The 12909-nt window shown below is 32.1% G+C and overlaps 1 protein-coding gene across 1 annotated transcript in view; it reads left to right on the top strand.

Annotated features, from left to right (window-relative positions):
• LOC106692685 (arylsulfatase B) overlaps positions 1-12909 on the top strand; it is a 234311-nt gene that overhangs the window by 181064 nt on the left and 40338 nt on the right. Inside the window, exon 6 of the mRNA XM_067049636.1 lies at positions 8738-8898. Within this exon, the coding sequence (XP_066905737.1) occupies positions 8738-8898 (161 nt within the window). The remainder of the gene's footprint in view (positions 1-8737; positions 8899-12909) is intronic.

The raw sequence follows: 12909 nt of genomic DNA, 5'->3' as shown, positions 1-12909 counted from the left end.
AAGTCGCTTGAAAAATTATAGCATTTGCTGATAATTTATGCATATATCCTATGTAAGAGAGTGGTGAAGAGAGATTATCTTGGAAATTACCTGCTCTTTCCAATGAGGCAATGAAAGATAAGATGGAACTACGGAATAACGGCTCTTTCATCCCTAATCAAGATATTTATGTACTACATAATCGCTTTAAGCCCAGAAGTATGACTAATAAAACGCATTAAGCTGTGCATATCCTCTTCCGGGATTCTCCCCTTTAGAAGGCAGTAAGTGATAGAATTCATTAATTGATCAGAGCTATCTAACTATATTTTTTGGAAATGTATAAGAATTAATTTTACTCTGCCTTCTCTAGATCTATCCTCCTTCCTATACCCTCTGTCGTTTCGTCAGGGCCTACGGTGAATACCTTTTGGATCAGCTATCCTTTCACGACCGTAGGTGCAAACCTTATGGAGTGAAGTTTCCATCCTGCGAGGATTTACGGCGAATATCCGCAAATCTTGCACACCATCCTGTTAATATACCCTCCTAACTAGCAACATTGCCGTTATAATAAACAAGCATTGTCAAGGCCTGCCCGATGTAGAGTACCACACCTCAGAAATTTATGCCTGGACCTAAATATATAAATTATACACAGCCACCACGATAGTGTGCAGATATCTGTCGTGAAAGTTTATTGAGCATGGACAGATAGTTGATAGTAATAATAATAATCCCTATAGAATAATTTACAGGCGTCAAAATTAGGCTTTGGAGCCTTAGAGTAAATTACAAAATAGAGATGAAATTACAAAATTTCATAAAATAAATAATACAATGAATTTAAAAATATAAAAAATACATATAAATAATAATAATAAATAAATAATAATAAAAATACAAATAAACGACAATAATTAACAGAATATATAAGATAATGACAAAAGAAATATAACTAAAAATAAAACTACTTGTCGTATCATAAAACATAAGATGACTTCTGGTAGTATATAAATATAAAAAATCAAATACAATTAAACTAAAAAATAATAAATGAAAAGATATAATTTATGCTAGTGTACATATTTACAATTATAAATGGAAATCTAATACTGAAAGTATATAAAGCTTTTTGAAACTTTCAATTGTTATTCTTCAGGAATTGGGTGGACAGAAGGTAGTCAGAGATACGGGATTTGAAGATTGTAAGGGTATTCGAACTGCGAATAAAGGAAGAAATAGAATTCCATAGGGAAGAGGAACGGATGAGGAAAGATCTACCAAAGACTGCGGTTCTGAAGGCCGTGAGCGAGTATTGCGGGAATGCACCGAGGGCTTAAATTGAAGGATATCTGAGATGTACGATGGACGGCGGGATTGGATAACTTGATAGAGAAAGGAAGCAAGGGAATTTTTACGACGGAAGGAGGGGTAAAGCCACTTCAACGCTTCATGAAATCGGGTGACAGAGGCGTCCCTGGGTACCCCAAAGATAAATCGTACAAAGCAATTATTTAACCGTTTTAGTTTTGCTTCGAGATCCCCAGAGACATCCCCATAAACCACACAGCAATAGTCAAAGTGGGGGAATATTAAGGAAGTAACCAGAAGCTTCCGGGTTTCAAAAGAAAGTAGGTGACGAAGTATAGTACTTCCTAATATCAGGCAAGTTCTGATAGTACAACTCAGAACACCATTTTAGATGCTGAGACAACAGTGTTTCACTTTACTGGTACTATCACCGTAACCGTGATACCTCTTCTCACCAGTAAGGAAATCCGCAATCATTTATTTTTAGCTGACACTATCTGCTTCGTGGCCATGTAGTAATCAAAATTAGTTTAATTGAGCTCTTTATGCATTGGCTAATAGATATTATTGCAATAGTAGATTATGAGCACAGATTTCAAAATGCTTTCCTTATCCTACCATTGGCATTCTGAATACATTTTAATTTTAAGTAGGTCTTGAAATTACGTTATTGCTAAGCAATAGGAATCAGATCTATGCCATTCCACTCAAACAGGTACCACAAAGGCACCGCGATTTTGCCCAGTCCCACAATACTGCATTATTTTATTCATTGATACGGGATCTCTGGTATCTTAAAGCGACAGATAATCAGATTAGTATGATTTGGTATTGAATTCAATATGGTCGTAAGAATTTCTATTGTAACGTTCGCTTGGTGCGAGTTGGACTATTCGGTCCTCTTATGTTTGCAAGAGAGGATATATTTTAGGGAGTAAGAATTGATACGATCAGTAATACCTTCTGAATTGAATTCAAATAAATCTAAACCAAAACTCAGGATAAAATTAAATCGTGGCGCAAAGAAAGTAATTACTCTTTTTCCTCAACTGATCTTGCACTTCTAGCTTCCCAATATTTGTTAATGCAGGAGATTTTTTACCCTTTTCCTTGTTGCGAAATAAAACACATGAAAGCTGCTAAAATAATTACATGTGAAGTGTGTGCGGTCAATTAAAATCTCTGACCTAACAATGGCTTCGGTGCGTTCTCAGGTTTATTAGACTCTAGGCTGAGTTTAAAACAAGACTAATGAACCACATCGGGTAACTAACGAAACATTGCAGTGTCAATTAACATCCGTACCAAAAGCAATTACATAAAACTATTGTTTCTAAGCTCGTGTAATAAATATTCTATTGTCACATTATACCATGTATGTGTTTGCCTCTCATCTTTTTCCTATATATTACAATATAATCTTACTTAGAAGAAGTTGATTCAGAAATGTGCACATTCAAGTACTAATGTAAGGATAAAATAATATCACATTCAAATAAAAAAAAAGTTAGTGACAGAAACTAAATCATTTCATCCATCCTTGAATATTTATTTTTTTATAAATTTTTGAATATTAATTTATTTAACGATTCGAACTCTATATAGATGACTACTTTAAAATTTGTTTTATAATTACTAAATAAATCGTGAAGTACTCACCTTATAGTTATATGCCTATAGTTAGTTGGTCTTATTGAAACATATAAATATTTTGTTGTCTGTTGGTTGCCATCAAACATGTCAACTTTCAATAAATTAAATATTTGAAAAAAAATTGACTTTCTTTAATACTCAGTTCGATGTTTCAGGCATTATGTTAGTTTATTTTCACATTAATGAATAGTTTTCTGAAATAAATAAGAAAAGCAATGAACATTCCAGCTTTAGTTTCCGACAACCTCATTTTTCCGGTCATTAATAATGTTTGTTTTTAATTATTTTCGACAAAAATATTATTTTGAATATTTGAAACATTTTTTTGGTGAATCTGTTGATAATACATAGTTTTTGATGGTATTTTTACATGATTATCGGTATCTTTATTTTCTAAAATTTACTTTAAGGCATTTTTATCAGTATATGATAATAATAAATGTAAAGTTCCAACGACAAAGTGAATATTTAATAAGTAAAAATTTACAATAATTCCTCAAGCCTTGTATCTTATGTCCAACTAGTGTACACCATTGTAATCTAACTTTCTATGTTATAATCGGTATGTATTGCTATATGTATTAATATGGTAGTGTGTTATGGGTCTGTGGTAATATGTGTATTTTGAGCTTATAAGAAGCGATCTTATAAAAAAATCTTTTTTAATTTTATTTATTGATAATTATTACAATCTGACACAATGTTGTGCAATAAGTAATATAGATAACTAATTACATTCATACTAAAATAAATTAAATTAAAAAATATTACATAAAAAATAAATAAAATCTCTCTCTAAATTTATACAAACAGAAGAATTAAGAAAATAGACACAATTTAACTATGTAAAAAAAAAAATTAAATAAGCACCAGAAGTATTTATATACAATAAGATTGACCCTGTTGACTTGAGGATCCTTGAGCTCGCTCTATCCCACACGCATGAGAGGTAGAGCAGAGCTCTTTGAGATCCCAGCGCATCCCTCTCACCGCGTCACTGGTAATGAGCCAATAGAGGCTGGGCAAGTCCGCTGCTAAAGCCACTAACACTCAACTCGAGAGGAGCATCTGACCACTGCCAGAACTCCAATTGTTCATTATTATGTTACAATAAGTCTCTTGGCCACTGCCGTTTCAGCCTTCGAGGTGGATTGTAGGGATGGGTGGAATTAAATAAGGATTGAACCAAAGGATTAGTATGATTAAAAAGATTTATATGGAATTTTGAGTACTTAATAGGTATGAGGTCAAGGACAAAAGGGATATGAAGGTCATGGTGCAGTGTTCGATTGGAAACGTTGTAGGGTGCATTTACTATAGTTCTAAGGATTTTGGATTGAAAGGATTGGGTACGTTTGATTGTTTAGCTGTTCCCCAAAGTTCAAGTTCGAAGGTCCAGATAGGTCTGAGCATAGTCATCTGAAGCGGTTTGTATTCTGCTGAGACATGAGAGGTCGGTATAGTTGTCTGTTGACTTCTTGTCTTTTAAGTCTATTATGTTGATTCTTTTGTCTAAGATGAATCCAAAACATCATACTGTGTTGGATCTGAGTATAGGAATATTAATTAAAGTAACAGGTTGATAGAAGCTGGGGCGGAGGGTGAAAATCATATGGGTGCATTTCGATTTATTGTCTTTTAGTGAGATTGGTGACGATAGGTATTCTTCAATTGTTTTGGTTAGGTCAGGTTGAAGAGTGAATGTGTAAGAAAAGTGAATGGCTAGTTCCGCAGCTTTATTATCAAAACTCAACAATATAAATTTTTCAACAAAAAATAAAAGCCCTTAACCAATATTTCATTCCATCATCATAGTACAAGAGCCGGGGAGAAAAAAAAGGCAGTTATTTCACTTGATCAGTTAATAAATTTATTTTCTCAAATATTTTAAACACAACTACTCCTACGAAGATAAACTTTATAAACTACTCTATAGTACATTTAACTATCTTAAATTTGAGTGCTAATAGACATATGTACGTCGAACGATTTTTGAGATGTAGTTTTCTGTTGTTATGAATGTAGCTTGTGTCATATATAGTTATGAAATGTTGCTTTTTAAAAAGCTATGTCTCGGGAACAACTGAACGTAAATAGCTCATATTGTAAAAAATTTATTCTACTTTAAAAAAGTGTCTCTGAGGTTTTCTAGTTTTTTTGATAATTTTGAAGATATAGAGCTCCCAATGAAAAATTAATTTTTTTTTTTAACCTTTTGAAATAGCCGCAATTTTTTATGCCTCCTGGTTATACTTGGTGGACTCATAAATTTTGACTATTAAATTGTTCATAGTTTTCCATAATGTAATTCAAAATTGGGGTGAAATAATTGCCTTTTTTCTTCTCTTGTACAATAGATTCGACGAAAATGACGTACATGAATGGTCTAATTACGATTTTTTTTCAAACTATATCAATTCCAAGAGAGAACTGCTTGTGTTATTATTCCTGAAGCTTCAAATGTCACTTTTACTAGCAGGATGATGTCCAAAAAAAAAATTCTTTCAACCAATAGAATGAAAAGAATAGAAAGACGAGAGGTCTATTTCAGATTTTTGTTTGTTCACTGCTAAGGAAGATTTTTTTCATGTTATTGTTTTTTTGACTAAGATATGTTAAATATGTTCTCCATAAAAGAAGAATAGATAAATTTAAATTATAAACTATGTTTCTTGTTACCTACTTACATCTCATATATCCCCATTGCAAATCATACTGACTAAATGTAGATATTTTAAACGGCGTTGCGATAAGAAATGTTTCCCTATATTCAGCTGCTGATGCGAGCTGAATAAGAATGAGGAGTTTTCAGGCCAGTGACTTCGGTGGCTAGGAAGCGATGCAATGTTATGATTTCAAATTCATGAATTCCTATTGGAACCCGCGTGTGTAGCGATCCAACCAGCTTTTTACAGCTTAATAGCTCTGATTCTAACTCCAGGAATATGTGCTTATTTCCTGTAAAACGTGCAATACTGGTGTACAAATATTGATTACGGTATTGCGAACCCTTATGTTTATGATATCAGTTAAAATGTTTTGAATAACTTTTTATTTTCATGAGATGTAGTACTTCTAACATTTTAATGTTTTTCTGTCTTCTTCACAGTTAAATGTAATTTATAAATTGTTTTCTGTGGGTCTTGAGGATCAATAAATAATACAACTATATTTAGGCTAGTTTTATTTTATTGATTTATTTTATTATATATCCGCATCTGACACTGTAATTTGACAGGGCTACTTCTTAAGTGATCTAAAAGCACCAATCTGCATTGACTGCCAAGTTATTAGTGAAACACATGCTACTGGAGTGCCCCTTTTCGCTGCTCTGAGGAAGCAGCTCATGATAGGAAAAGGCGTGGATAAGATCCTTCAAGACCAAAAAAAATTAAAAAAAGAAACAATTTTTTTTTAAAGCTACTAAATACTACAACAGGATACAGTGATTGCTATTTGATCAACCAATGACCCTCAGGGATAGAGGTGGAATAAATCAATAAATGAATAAAATATTTTTTGATTGATGCGTTCAATGTATTAATATTTACGATAATAATAATAATAAATATAATTATAATTTATTTAATACTTCTAGTGACAAAAAATAAATAAAACATTGAAAGTAAACATTCAATGATGATTTTAATGAAAATTGTATAGTTTGCACAATATCTCTTTGCCACTCCTTTTATCTTGCCAATTTTTATTATATTCGCTTTGCTTACTCATGATGGTAGGAAAGCTTTGTATTCATACAGGGAACTAAAAAAAAAAAAAAAAAAAAAAAAAGTCCTAAAACATGTACGTTTTAGGCATCAAAAATGTACTTTGGGTCTGAAACAGTCAGCCAGTCTATCAATATTTGAACAATGAAATGGACATGATGTGGCTGTGAATTTATTTTATTTTTTATTTTACTATCGTAATATTCTAGACACTGGTAGAACAAAAAAAGTCATACATTCGTTTAAAGGAGACAACCATCAGTTTTAGAAAGAAATGTTATACTAGTGAAATAAATCCTGAATGCAATACGTAACAAAATATGAGTCAAACAGAAGTATCACAAATGGCGTAATTCTGCAGTGTGTTTTTTTAATAGTGACACGTTAGGATCATTGTTGAGACTTTGAGAGAAGAATTGAATATCACTGAAATGAAAAATTAATTACTTTATTTATTTATAAGTATTATTACAATCTGCCACAAACTTGGGCAATGAGTAATAGTGCTAATTGAACACATTAATACCAAAAATAAAAAAAAACGAGAAAAAATAAATAAAATAAAAGTAAATAAATAAAATCTCTCGGAATGAAAAACAAAACAAAGTACCTATAAGGGATCTACGATGGTTTAAGAATGTAGTTAGAATGGATTATTTGGGACGGAAATTTATAGGCTTAAAGACTAATACAACCAGGTATGTTTGAGCTAGTGTGTAAATGAAAATTAAGAGACTGCCAAGGATGGAGGTCCAAGCAAAGCAACTGTCCAAGACAGGAGCATATGTTAAATTAAGTAGAAGAAAACAGTATTAACTGAAAATTTTAATTATTTAAGTATTTTATCAGCCACAAATAATTTTTATATAACGCTGCAAGTGACTGTTGATGAACTATGAACATTAATTAATTTGAAAACATTTAGCTTAACATAACCATTTGAATATGTAATAGAATTTATCAATACTAATTGAAATAATTAAAATGTAGTTATTTATCTTGATCCGTAACGATCCCATTAACTTTCTACTGGCTCATGGGATTGACATCTAAATTGATTCCCTTGGCCACATTATTCTGCTAATATTCCATTGCAGACAGTAAATTCTGTAATTGAATTTTTATAGAAAAATCTATCTCATGGTTTGTTAATTTATAAATAATTTACAAATTATCAATCGTGTACTTTGTTCTGTTAAGTTGAAGAGGCATAAGACAGAAACAGAACCATGTTTTCCGTCCTCTTCGATTCAGACGGTTTTCACTTCTATAACTAATGGCCATAAGCCTTTCCAGTCTGATGATCAAAGGCATTACTGTTATGTTGTAGTAGTACGCTGATTCGTCATAGTCTACTGAATCTCTGTATGATAATTACCAAGGCCAGTAGGTAATCTGAGGTATTAAGTTTTAAGATTAAAACGTAATATTTCAAATTGACTTATGCATTTGGAGATTATGAAAATAATTAGTTATACTAACTGACACATCTAAGATTGGACATAAGCAGGCGTAAATAATCCCAAGGTAATGTCTTGATGTGCAGATGTTGGGGTTCCCTCTAAGAGATGAAGTAAAGAAAAAAAAGGAGTCAACGGAAAATTTTCAATTAGAGCTAAGCTGTTTCAGCCAATAACCTAAACTTTATTGAGAATGGTTAAGTATTAGAAAGGTTTCATTAATCAAACCATTCCTATGCAGTCAACGTATTTGAAATAGATTGACTTTCTTGTGTAGTTCCGTTGTATACCGAATACCTGTGCTTGTCCAGTTATGTTACTGAAAACACGTCTTTGATTGGTTCCCAATGAATAATGTTTCAACTTTTAAAACAAGTATGAGTGTGTATATATAAAGTAAATTGGTAAATGAACTTGAATTGTGATCAACAATTTGAAAATCAACTTGAAATCCATATAAACCTTAATATTTGTTAATGAAATTTATGTTCTTAGTTGATGAAAATTATTCTATTGCTTTCGTGCTTTCTAGCGTAAACTCGTGTTTTAATTAATTTATATTAATTTAATTATTGGTGTTAATAGTGCATTTTATTTTTTCAGCTATGGTATCTAAAGTGGACGACACGATTGGCGACTTAGTTGAAGCCCTGAAAGAAAAAGAGATGCTGGATAACACCATCATTCTCTTCTTCTCTGACAACGGTGCCCCGACCACAAATGCAGATTTTCCCAACTGGGGATCGAATTGGCCATTCAGAGGTGTAAGTAATAATAGCTGTAATATAATTATATATAGAAATGGTGTTTATCTGTAATTTTATATCTTTTCAACTAAAATCACTCTTACAAAATTTAATTTACAGCCTTTGGTTATGAAAGTCAAGGTACCATCAACTTTCGTATATTACGAGCATAGTTGCAACCGATATATCGCTTATATTGAACAGTTCTTTATGTATGCAGATCAAATATAACATATAATAAATATATTGGAAGAAGATAGTTGGTCAACTATCTTAGTATGAAGTAGATTATAGGAACATAGTCCCGGTTGCGGTCAATAAAGGTATCAAAATAGTAGAAGAAAACTTTTGATTGTTAACCATCGTTTCACTCCACTTTGCAGGGCTGTCAGATTGAAACAAAGATGACAACTGCAATGTATTGGAAGAAGATAGTTGACCGTATGAAGTAGATTCTAGGATGACAGTCCGGTTGGCGGTTGGTAAAGTAGTTGCCATTTTTGATTTGATTCAACAACCCTAACAAAGCCCTGCAAAGTGGGGAGAATCGTTGGTTAAAAATAAATAGTTTACTTCTACTATTTTGATACTTTTATTGACCACCACCCGGACTTCCTACAATATAATAAAAATATGTTTTCGCACGCAGTGAAATTTAAATTATACGCAACATTTTTGTAAATATTGCTAGGAGATATCTACTTCCATTTATGGGTATTTCGTTCGCTCCTCGTAACTTAACTGAGTGGTTCTAGAACTTAACACCTCAAAGGTTTTAAAAATGTGTTTCTTTCAATCAGTTTCTAATTTATAAACGGTTTATTTATAAATCATAACCATTCTTATGTTATTTTGTTATAGGGTTTCCCTTGTAATCGGCATTGTTCTAAAATATTTGTAATTTTTAAACTTGAAAATTTACCTTATTCACATGTAACTTCTAAAGTCCGCTTAATTTTTAGTATTTCAAACAAAAATTTCAAATTTATCTTTTTTGTTCTTAAAAGCTTTTTTCTTTATTTTTTTATCGTAAATGAGTATGAATGAATTTTATTTTCGCTTAGAGGTCTACCATAAACCGTAGACGGACTTTTGATTTTCACTGAGATTTATATGTACTCTCTAGCTCATATTAATTACTAGTATTAAAGAGTTTCATAGCAGTTAATTGTGCACTAATGAATTTAGTTATTTTTAGATCTTTAAAATAATGAGAAAATATAGTAGATTCGCCCTATTTTTTTCAAACGACTCTTTCCTGAATATAACTCTCATTTTATTTTTTTTTTAAAAAAGCGGGGGGGGGGAGGCTGTATGTTTTCTTGATTCTAGACTGAGACAGAATCATTCCTAATGAAGTCGTTGGTGCCATGGGAATTAGAATGGCCTAAGAACTGCAATTAGTTACAATTACATAACCTTATGAGGTAATAAGGGAAATGATCAAATAAAAGTCGAGGCACGAGCTGAAAAACATTTGAGTGTCTACGTATTTGTAAGCTCCCTGGATTAAATAAGTCGTTAGAGAACATAATCTCGAACCTACTACAAACTCAATAATGTTCTTCAACGAAAATGAAGCTTCCTAGACCCCTATTTTTGTGAGTTTCGGAAAAGCATATACAATTTTCGAGGATTTGTCATAAATTGTTTTTAATTTGTTTTCATTATCAAAATTATTTAAATAAGTGTTAACATTGTGCGATCGCTAGTGGTGGAGCTATTAAAAATCATGCTATCGGAATGGTTTTTAGAATTAACATTTAATTATCTTCAATTTCGAAACGGATTTTCACCACATTCATCATGTTGTTTGTAAATATAAATTATTTCTGAAAAATAATATTTCCTACACCTAAATGAAAATTAAATTTCCCCTCCCTTTTTTTAATTGGTTAGGTTGGATCGACGATTCCTCAACCGTTGCTTAAACACTTCAAACGATTAGGGGTAGATAGTGGTCTAAATGGACTTCCGCGAACTTACCGTCTACTGTTAAGGCTGAATATTGGATTTCAATTGCACTTACGATTCATTCACCGTGGCTTCAAAATTAATTTTGACATTAAATATTTTTTGTTTTGTGCTTTGGAGAGTGTTATATCAAATATATGCCAAAATGTTTGAGGAAAAAGTGGATATTTAATTACTCGACTAGACAAATATTATGACGAAATCTATTAAGTTGCCTACAGATTGATATAAATTATTTCTGTACAACGAAGGTAATGAGAACTATGTTTATTTTCATTTAGTATTACTACATATTTTTACAGGACTTTTTTTGCTTGTAAAATAACACAAATATAATTTTTATTATTATTCGTAAGACATCTGTTCAAATTGCCGCCCTGAGAGGTTAGAACAATATGACATGACTAGCTTTGAGGTGAAATATTTTAATCGTATTTATTTAAGGATATCCTGCAAATCCCGTTTACAGCTTGTTAGTCCTTTATGTTTCCTATATGTCTACTAAATACATTACCAACGTTGTTGGTTTTTCGTTGTTATTGTATTAGGAAACAGCTATAATGTAAGTGAAATTAAAACAATAGATTACAACTTGGTCTAACTGTCGTTTACAAATTCATTATGAACTAATTTTTTTTTCTTTTTGAAACATTTTACTCATTAGGAAATGTTCCGAGTTACCTTGCTCAAGGAGCTGATCTTGGAAAACGTCTCATTTGCTTATTCGGAGCAGAAAAGATTTTACGGTTGAAGAATCTTTCCTAATTACCGGAGACTTTTTAACAACTAACTGCTTATACCTCCGCGTTCTCAAGGCTAATACATACAGACTGGCTCATAATGAGGCAGATTTATCTTGAGATTATTAAATTAACAAATCTGTTCTTAAAAAGATGCTATGATAAGATCGCATAAACCTTAATGATTCGTCACGTAAATGTATTGCTTGTATAATAATACAGGAAAATGATAGTTAGGTGATTTGAAGAAAACTGAGGAGGAGTAAAACCTGTAATGAATTTTAAAAGAAAATATTTAACGCTAATATTCTTTGTTTTTAAAAATTCATCCACCAATTACCTTCTGAAAAAAACCCCTACATATTTCCTTATAACCCGCTCCTACCTCACTGATAACCTTTAAAGTAAATCATAACCTAGCCTACTCATCTCTCTTTTCTCAGTCCCCCGGTGTTCCTCAAAGTAGTATCTTAGGTCCCATTCTTTATACGGTTTATACAGCTGACATTCCAACCCACCCTAACACAGTCCTAACAACATACGCTGATGACACATGTATAATGTCTGTAAACAACGACCCAACTAATGCATCACAAACACTACCGACACACATAACATCTATTGAAGAATGGTGTCAAAACTGGAGAATCAAAATAAATCCTGACAAATCCCACAAGATCACCTTTACTCTCCGTCGTAAACCTCTATCCTCCTGTCCTCAGTATCCTTTCTAATACTCCACTAACGCCTGTTGAAGAGATTCGATACTTAGGACTCCATCTTGACAAGAGACTTACTTGGAATTCACACACAAAAAAATAGTATACACTATGAAAATCAGACAAATTTGGACATATGGAATTGAGCTCTGGGGCTCCACCAAACCATCAAATTCCTTCCGCATACAATCCTTACAATCCAAAATCCTACATAAAATCCTTGATGCTCCTTATTACGTTACAAATAAACTCATTCACAATGACCTTTACATCTCATTCGGTGCAGATTTGGCCCAAAACAGATATGCGTCTTTTCATTCCAAACTCCTTAACCATCCTAACCCATTAATTTTTAATCTTTCATCCTTAACAATCCCTGATAATCCTCCGAAGCGTCTGAAAAGAAGATGGCCACGGGACCTTCTAATTTAAATTAATGTTTGAAGTACATCCAACCCATACATGGGTGTATGACTTGATGTATATCAAGTACACCATTGGGTGGTTCCCTCCCAAGATTTTCAAGTGTATGAAACATACAACATATTTACTTATTTTATTATTTTGCACAGTTGTAAATTACATTAAATAAATAA

This window comes from Halyomorpha halys, unplaced genomic scaffold, assembly GCF_000696795.3.
Source record: "Halyomorpha halys isolate HHAL.00 unplaced genomic scaffold, Hhal_1.1 Scaffold67.1, whole genome shotgun sequence".
In the NCBI taxonomy this organism is placed as follows: Eukaryota; Metazoa; Arthropoda; class Insecta; order Hemiptera; family Pentatomidae; genus Halyomorpha; species Halyomorpha halys.
The sequence above is the reverse complement of the archived record's forward strand: the minus strand, read 5'-3'. Positions and strand labels throughout refer to the sequence as shown.